The 9,471-nt window shown below is 39.5% G+C and overlaps 1 protein-coding gene across 1 annotated transcript; it reads left to right on the forward strand.

The window, feature by feature from the left end:
• The first annotated feature begins 837 nt into the window (after window positions 1-837).
• LOC131605575 (F-box/kelch-repeat protein At3g23880-like) lies at window positions 838-2,025 on the forward strand. The gene has a single exon (XM_058877938.1). The coding sequence runs from the start codon at window positions 838-840 to the stop codon at window positions 2,023-2,025; it is 1,188 nt and encodes a 395-aa protein (XP_058733921.1).
• The last annotated feature ends 7,446 nt before the right edge of the window (window positions 2,026-9,471 follow it).

A 9,471-nucleotide genomic window follows, 5' to 3' on the forward strand; every position in this document is an offset into this window, starting at 1 on the left:
GTCCGTTGTTGCAGTGATATGATATCATACAAACATTACACTCACAAGTCACACCTTCTCCCTTAATGGTTGCTAACACTTGTGAAATGATAAGAAATTGGTTTGCTTCGTCTTGATGAAGATTACATTTATTGAAGACAAGTGGAACCAATTGTAGTGAAAAAATAATGGAACACGACCGGAAGTGAATAAGAAGAAGAATGGGAAGATGACCTGGAGTGATGATGAGAAGAATGAAATAATTAAAGAAGAAAACGTTTGTGCAATTAGGGTTATGAACTTCACATAAATACCAAAAATAATTAAATAAAAAAATCCATGTCACAGAAAAAACCCATTTGGATCTCCACGTATGCAACTGTTAAGTAAATTTGATGGAAGGGACAAATGTTATGAATGGAAAAATTTATACCGACTCCCTCCCAGCATATTTAACCGGGTATGTTTGGATATCCCGAAATGAACGGAGTGGAATGGAATGGAGCGGAGTGGATGGAGCGGAGTGGAACGGAGCGGAACGAATGTACCATTCCATTGTTTGGAAATTTTAGAACGGAATAAGACAAATTAATCATTCCGCCCAAATCGGAGGGGAAGGAATATGGTGGTAAGTGATGGAATGGAATGGAATCCATACCACTCCTTTCCGCTCCGCTCCATCCGTTTTTAAATTATCCAAACAACGGAATATCATTTTATTCCATTCCATTCCGCTCCGCTCCATCCGATTCCATCATTTTATAGATGGATCGTTTTTCTCAGTAAAATGAGACCACTTTATATATAAACACAACTTTGCCGGTGGCTGCGTAGGTTTAATTCAAATAGAATAAAGTTATGCCGCTTCGGCTTCTGCGTCAGACCAATTTAGCATCTTCGGCAGTTGTCCTTCCCGACGAGCTGATGGCGGAAATAGTGTCCTGGCTGTCCGTGAAACATCTTATACAATTGAGGTGCGTCAACAAGTTTTTCCAAACTCTCATCTCTGATCCTTACTTTGTTCAAATGCATCTCATGAAATCAGCACGAACACCTAATCTCGCACATATCTGGCTAGACAGCTGGGAAGATGATGATTCCCATATTGTTAGTCAATCCATTCCTCCTTTTAACTCCCTTCACAATCATCCTTCCTATCGATTGATCGATTTTGTCAGTGTAGACCGAGTTGTTGGTTCATGCAATGGATTGATATGCTTGATTAGTAGTTCATATCTTTCTCAAGATGAATGGCTTTGTTTCTGGAACCCTGCAACGAGAACAAAATCAGAAAATTTTAGAATATTTTCCGATCTTTATTCTCTCCGCCAAGATTTTAAGTTCTCTTTTGGTTATGATATTTTGAATGAAACTTATAAGGTGGTAGGGTTCATGGCGGAGATAGAGCTTGGTGGTAATCTAAAAAATGTGGTGAAAGTTTTCAGCTTGGGGGATAATTCATGGAGAGATATTCAATGTTTACCTGTGATTCCACTTTATTGGTTTGATGGTTGTAACAACAAAGATGTGTATTTGAATGGTACTATTAATTGGCTGTCCAATTGCAATCATGATTTTTATTTGATGGGTGTTATTGAAAATTATGTAATTCTTTCGCTAGATCTCTCTACCGAATCGTACACTCAGATGATGTTGCCTCGTGGTTTTGACAAGGGACCGAAAGTTCAGGCAAATATTGCGGTTTTGATGAATTTTCTTTGTTTCTGTCGTGATTTTGAGAGAAACCATTTCGTTATATGGCAGATGAAAGATTTTGGAGTTCAAGAGTCTTGGGTTCAGTTATTTAAAATTAGTTATCAGAATTTCTATTCAATCAACGGTAATTTATTTGATATTCAGCGGTTGAAATTGTTGCCGATACACCTTTCTGAGAATGGTTATACTTTGATATTGGCGAATATTCACAAGGCACCAGCATTTATCTGTGACTGCAGAGACGATACAATAGAGCGAATAAGGATTACTAATATGAATCAGTGGTTGTGGGCTAAGGATCACATTGAAAGTTTGGTTCCAACTCGTTGAAAGTGAGTTTTTATTCATGTTTGTTTTGTGCTTATGACAATACAAGTTAGAAAATGATGTTTTATAAAAGTAACTTGTAGTTAGATTTCTGATATCAGTAAGTTCCTGTGACCAGTTTAAGATGACTATTAGTGATTGTGTATTGACTAGTATTTCTAAAACTGACTAGTGTAAAATATATGGAAAGAGAAGCACTGAAAAGGGTTGATGCAAATTGACGATGTTGAAGCATCACGCCAAAGCATGATTTTCAATCAATTAGAATGTGCTATTGTCATTGTCGCTCAAATATTTGAATTGCTTTTTAGTTTACTTAAATAATGCAGAATCACTCAACTCTTTAATTTTTTCCAATTGTATTTAGAATTGATTTTTTATTCAATATAATATATAATGTTTTACATGCCATCTCTGCCCTTGTTTTGGAGCAAATAGCTAAAATAGTCCATTAGTTTGTAGGGTACTTGAGAATATGAGTATTTTAGTTTGACCTTGACTATTGTCGTCTTGCCAAATTTGGTGCTTGGCCAATTAACTATGAGATCAATTGATTAATTGTTTGCTTTATTGGTATATTTATATCTTTTTGCTGAGTTATGTGTCACATAAAACTTTGAGGGATGCTATATTTACACCCAAAAAGCATACACCGTAGCTTACACCATTCCATATTATATATGATTTTGTAATGTTTGTATAAAAAAATTGAAAAGTTTAATTACTATAGGAAAAATAAAACCGTAGCTTTATACGGTGTAAATGTAACAAAAGGTGTAAGAATAGAAAATTTCTTTATAGACCTCCCAACCTTCTAGTCCACCTCTGGTGAAAAACCCAAACTACCCCTGACTTCGGAAATGCATTTTCGAAATGCAAGAATAAGGTGTTTTCGGAGATACATCTCCGAAAGCGCATTTTTTTTTTGAAAAATTGTCTTATTTCGGAAATGCACTTCCGAAAAAAACAATTCGGAAGTTCATTTCCGAAAAATTGCGCATTTTGTAGATTAAGCAAAACAGCCCCCCTCCCCCATTCATTTTACCCTAAATCTTCTTCAAACTTCCTCTCTTCAAAAATTTCTGCAAAAGCAAGTGTGCAAAAGCAAGTGTGCATTCCAAAAGCTTCCCAAACTCAACCTAAGTCATCCTAATCTCTTCAATTGGTAAGTTTTTGAATTTTTTCAATTTTTAGATCTATTAATAAAATCTCTATTAGGGTGTTTAGAAATTGCAAAAACCACATTGGGGTAGGTTGTTACTGATATTTAGGGTGTTTAGAAATTGCAAAAGTAGTTTTGTAGTTTGGTTTTGGGGTCTGCCATTGTAGGTTGCAGAGAAGCTCTGCGCAGGGGAGTTTCGGAAGTTCATTTCCGAAAACACCTCCATCCCAGTTTTCGGAAACGAACTTCCGAACTTTATCAGAAGTGCATTTTTTTTTGTTTTTTATTTTGTCTCGCATATTAATCGATTTCGATTGTTTACAGGAACATGTCAGGCAACCAACCAGCACGCATCAGACAAGGTAGGGAGACCCAGACTGCGTCGACTAGACGCGAGCGGGCGGCGGCGCAGCTGGCGTCGATACAGGGACGGGGGCGGGGCCGGGGACGCCGTGTGCGAGTACCCGAGGACGTGGGAGAGGGTACCTCTTCATCTGGATCTAGGAGTCGGCTGGCTCGGGTATCTTCTTCCCGCCAGCGAGAGGAGGAGGAGGAGGAGGAGGAGGTGCCAGTGCCATACCACGAGGCGGAGGAGATACCGGATGTTGACCCTCCAGCCGGGGAGGAGGATGAGCAGGAGGATGGCTATCCGGGAGGGCCCTTTGACACTTCCGTGCTGATTCATTACCACGATCACGTCGCTCGGCGGATCTGGGAGGGAGAGGTATTTTTTAATTTAACTGTTTATTTGTCACCATTTTTTATAATCTAACCGTTTATTTGTCGCTTATTTAATATATGTCCGCTTATTTAATATATGTCGCTTATTTGTTTTTTTTTGTAACAGGAGAGAGAGCCGCTGAAAATGGTCAACCACTCCCGCAAGATTTTCGGTCTGTTTAAACCAGCAGCTGAGTGGTTTAACGACCATGTGCGAGGTTCAGGGCTCAGCGGGCTCTGCATGACGGGGTACACCACGATCAGCACCGACATGCAGGGGGCATTTGTGGAGCGCTGGCACAAGGAGACGTCCTCTTTCCACTTGCCGGTTGGGGAGATGACGATCACCTTGCACGACGTGCAGTGTCTTCTCCACCTGCCGATTAGGGGGCCGCTGTTGACCCACTCCAAGATCCATAGGGTGGAGGCCATTGAGTGGATGACGCTCTACTTGGGCATGGAGCACGAGGTTGCTCACTATGAGTGCGCCACGACTTCTGGGCCTCATGTCCGGTTCACCATACTGAGCACTTATTTTGAGCATCATCTGGACGCGGCTGCCGAGGCTAAGGGTGCGGATAACGAGCTGTTCACAAAGTATCACCGCGGCTGCGCTCTCCGGTGCTGGTACATGCATGTGGTAGGCGTTGCATTCTTTGTGGACAAGAGTGACAGGTACGTCGACGTGACCTACCTCCGCTACTTCATGAACCTTGATACCGTTCACCAGTGGAACTGAGGGGCATCTACTCTGGCATACCTCTACCAAAAGCTGAATGAGGCCTCCAACTGGAGGACGAGGCAGTTGGTCGGATCCTGCACACTGCTTACGGTACGTTTTATTTTAATCATTATCGTTTTTATTTATTTATTTATGTTTTGTATTTATTTTTAATACATTATCGTGTTTCTGTTTCAGAGCTGGATCATCTCCTATTTCTCCCGCATCCACGGCTTTCACATCGATCCTGCGTACGTGGACGCCATGCCCAGGGCCGCCAGATACGCTCTCCAAAGGGGGAACGATGCGGTGGGACCATACCGTTTGTACTTGGACCGCACGATGCACGATGATGTCACCTGGAGGCCGTTCGCCGACTACGCTCAGATTGTCCCCTTTGACAGCATTGCTCTATATTCAGGCTGGTTGGCATGCGGGACCGGCATCATGGTCCGGTATCTCCCTAAGCGGTGCATGCGTCAGTTCGGATTCGTGCAGCGGATACCCAGGTCACCCTTTGAGGCTGCTCCCGATACAGTGACCCGAGTGCAGCTCACTGCCATATGGGAGGACTGGCAGCATCATGTGGTACCGCAGGAGTACCGTCTCACTCGGGTCACACAGGACTGGCACAGTGAGGAGGGGTACGTCACATGGTTCTACCGGGTATCCCATCCTCTGATGAGACCCGACGTTCCCGGCGCTCCTAGGCCAGCACATGAGGATTTTATTTATCGCATTAGTATTTTCTGTTTATATGTCGCTTATTTCATTTGGCGTTTGCGTTTAATTAAAATGCGAGACTGTTTAAGAAAAAACATAAAAAAAAACACAGTTTCTGCATAATTCGGAAGTTCATTTCCGAATTCACCCCCCATGAGGTGTTTTCGGAAGTTCATCTCCGAAGACACCCCCCATGAGGTGTTTTCGGAGATGCACTTCCGAATTGTGGAAATTTTTAAAAAAAAAAAAAAAACGCTTCGGAAGTTCATTTCCGAAGCAGGGGTATTTTGGAATTTTCGCTGGGGGTGACCCCCCCATAGGGAGGTGGCTAAAGAAATTTTCGTAAGAATAATGTTTCTCTAAAACTTTTGATCAATTGATTAATTGTTTGTTAGCAGTTGGACTCCAACCCTAAAACTTTTCTTTTTCTTGCTCTTTTTGATGAATAACATTGTACTTATTGAATTGATCTTCTGACCTCTTATTCAGATCCTTCTACGGGATTTTGTGGGTCCTGAATTTCATTGTATTTGTTGAATTGAATTTCTAGTATTTCACTAGAATTTTAAAAAAAATTAAGAGGAACATTTGGTTAAATTATTTACAACTAACAATGTAATTTTTTGGAAGCAAGGAAAATCCATGCCATTCAGCTGGTGAGGAAAGCACCTTTCATCATATACCTCCTATTTGTTTTTTTTTCTGTAAGCAAGGATTTATAGATACTAGAACACAAGTTCTACAAAAGGATACAAATGAGCTTAACAAAAGTTAAAGGGGAAAATTAAAAACCTATTGTATTCTACGATAAATAAAATAAAGGGCTTTTGTTTAACTCGTGGAAATTACAATTTGGATGATTAATTTTACCTATATAAGTCCACTTCCATACTAGCGCTTTAATCTCGCAAACGATGTCAGAGATATTCCAAGTATCGCTCCTAAACACAATCTCATTTCTTGTCTTCCAAATAGTCCAAGCCGCAGCCAACCAAACTACTCCTTCCTTCCCTTTCTTGACTTTACATCCCCTACAATGCCAAAACCATTTTAAGAAGCTCTCCTTGAAGGATTTAAAGGTCAAATATTCCATCCCTATCTAAGAAGCAATTTTCTTCCGCACCAAATTCACATTATAGCACAATAAGAGACTATGCACGGATGTTTCTTCCTCCCTGTTACAAAAAACGCAACCAGCTATATAGGAGATGAAATAAAGCCTCTCGAATCTAGAATATCGCGTGTTGGCAAAATGTTGTAGAAACATTTCCACCCAAAAATGCTAATCTTAATAGAAACTCCCGCACTCCACACTAACTTGAAAGCATTGTCGAAACATTCGGGAGGGCCGAAAGGGACATTCTGAGCGTTAATGAGTCGATCATAGGTTGCAATCGTAAGGCCAGCAACCTCATCTAATCTCCATCTAACTGCATCAAGCGCTGCCAAGCTGTCTTGTGGATCGAGAGACTGCTGCAATACCTATCGCAGCTGCAGCATTTGAGCTGCTACTTCTGGCTGTTGCAAACGACTTCGCATTACCCCGATATCCCCCACTGCCATCCATTTTCTCCCCATCCGCCCATCGCTGCAACTGATACGCCCTGCAGAAGAGACTCAGAAAAAAGTAAAGGAAAAGCCTATTTAAATATGCCGAATTCCGTTCAAGCCGAATGCCAAAACAAAGTGGCGTAACTGTTTCCCAGTTCGAAAAGACAGCCCCGGGAAAAAATCTCCTCCGATAAATTGCTTTCGATAGTAATTAAATCCGCCCACCACGAGGAAATAGACTCCAATTTATTTTATGATTCCTTCCACCATTAACCACCCGACACTTTAAATCACCGTATCTCGCTCTCAATTTGGTGATAGTTTGATTTTTGCTCGGGCTTCAACTATGGAAGCAGACAATATTATGGCGACTCTCAAAATGTACCAGGATTGATTAGGGCAGATGGCCATCCTTGAGAAATCAAAAGCATAGTTTGGTCTAAACATGGAAGAAAATGTACCATGATTGATTAGGGCAGATGGTCATCCTTGAGAAATCAAAAGCATCATTTAGTCTAAACATGGAAGAAGAAGCTAGAGAAATAATTCGGAACTGGATGAGAGTAGAGGACCGTGGTGGCTCATTCAAGGTAGTCAAACAAGTGTTTATAGGAATGAAGCATCCGACAAAGACTTAAGTTTATGAATGTAAGTTTAAGAGTGCGCCTAAGAGGGGGGTGAATTTAGGATTTTGAAAATTTATCTGGTTTTAGAGAATACTTGTACTTATTTTTGGTTAAGTGTTTGAAGGTTTCTGAATGGTTATTTTCTTTTCTTGGTAATGGTGATGAAAGCGATAAAATGCGGAAAAGTAAAGAACACAATGATGTATACTGGTTCCCCTCACAATCCGAGAGTACTCCAGTCCCCTTTCAACATGAAAGAGATTTTACTATTGTTAGATCTTTGTACAAGCATATACCAAGACTCCTCCTACAATCTTCTAACAAAACCACCAAGAACAATCCTCTTGGATTTTCACTAAGTACATTAAGAGAACAATCCTCCCCTAATGACTTTCTTGCTTCCAACAATCCTGGACAACAAGAACAACCAACCAAGTAGAACAAGAAAACAATCCTTTCCTTTCTACTAACTTGTTTCCAACAATCATGGACAACAAGAATTTACAAACCAAATCTGGAAAATATTTGAGTAATAAAGTTGATGAACATATATCAATCTATAAGATTGATCTTCTCTTTCAAGCAAGACAATTTACAATGATATAATAGTGCTCAAGTGTTTATGTATGAATGAGAAACTTTTCTAACAATGTGTAGAAAAAGTTTCAATGAAAGTTCAAGTATGAAACACTTGTATGAAAATATATGATCAAAAATGTGGTAAATTATAATGAAAGAGGTGAGATTTAAATATGAAGTTTATGGTATTTATATAGGTATTTACACCCTTTAGAAAGAGTATAAAATAATCAAACAATGCAATGTTTAAGGTTTGAAAAGATATTCACGTTTGAACATAAAGCAAAATGAAACAAGGCAATGTTTCAGCAGGTAATCGGTTACCAAAAGCAGGGTAATCGGTTACCCACTCCAACGTTCATATTTTTTGAAAATTTCAACACAGTAACCGATTACTGAAACAAGGGTAATCGGTTACCCATACAAAAAACAGTGGGAAAAGTTTCAGTAACCGGTTACTGAAACCAGGGTAACCGGTTACCTCAGCATAAAAGGTGAAAAAGCATGTTTTTCAAGGTTGGAAACTTATGCCATGCATATATAAGTTTGGGCATGCATATGTATGAAAGTTTATATGATTTTTGAGCACTAAGGAATATCAATGTAAAAGGATTTAGCTTGTACCATTATGACATGAAGATCAATCAAACAAAGCTAATCTCCATGAAAGTTGCAATCTTGATCCATAGCTAATTTGATCTTTTTGCTCATCCTTTATTGATGTATACTCATGATAGTTGTCTTCATCAAAACATAATGTTGTAGAGGCTTGCCTTCACATTCTCCCCCTTTTTGATGATGACAACCTTTAAAATATGAAGTTCAATGTTCTTATGTGAATGCTCCCCCTAAATTTGATAACTCCCCCTTGATCAAAGGTCTCCCTTGATTTAGAGAGAATTTTACTTCTTTGTGGCTGCAAATGTTAGAGACAAGCAAGCATACACATATACACAAATATCTTCTCCCCCTTTGTCATTATCAAAAAGGATGGGAAAAAGATAAATTATTATAAAATATGAACAAAAATTACTTCTTTACCTATGAGTTTTACCTCATGAGTGACTTCATCAAACATTCATCTTTTGTGAATACGATTTTGAAGCCTTTGTCACAAAGTTGACTTTTGCTTTAGAAGATTTTGCTTTAGTTTTGCAACATAAAGTACATCTTCAATGGATAAGAAAGTTAGTGCTCCAACTTTGTCAAATCCAAGAGTTCTTCCTTTAAGATATTCTCCATATGTGAAATCACCCTTGGACTTTATAACTAGATTTGAAAGTTAGTTTAAGTCTTTCATCAAATGCTTAGAACCACCACTTGACAAAACATCATAGATTTTAAGTGGTCCTCAAGCAAACCTAAAA

This window comes from Vicia villosa, linkage group LG1 (genome assembly GCF_029867415.1).
Source record: "Vicia villosa cultivar HV-30 ecotype Madison, WI linkage group LG1, Vvil1.0, whole genome shotgun sequence".
NCBI classification, from domain to species: Eukaryota; Viridiplantae; Streptophyta; class Magnoliopsida; order Fabales; family Fabaceae; genus Vicia; species Vicia villosa.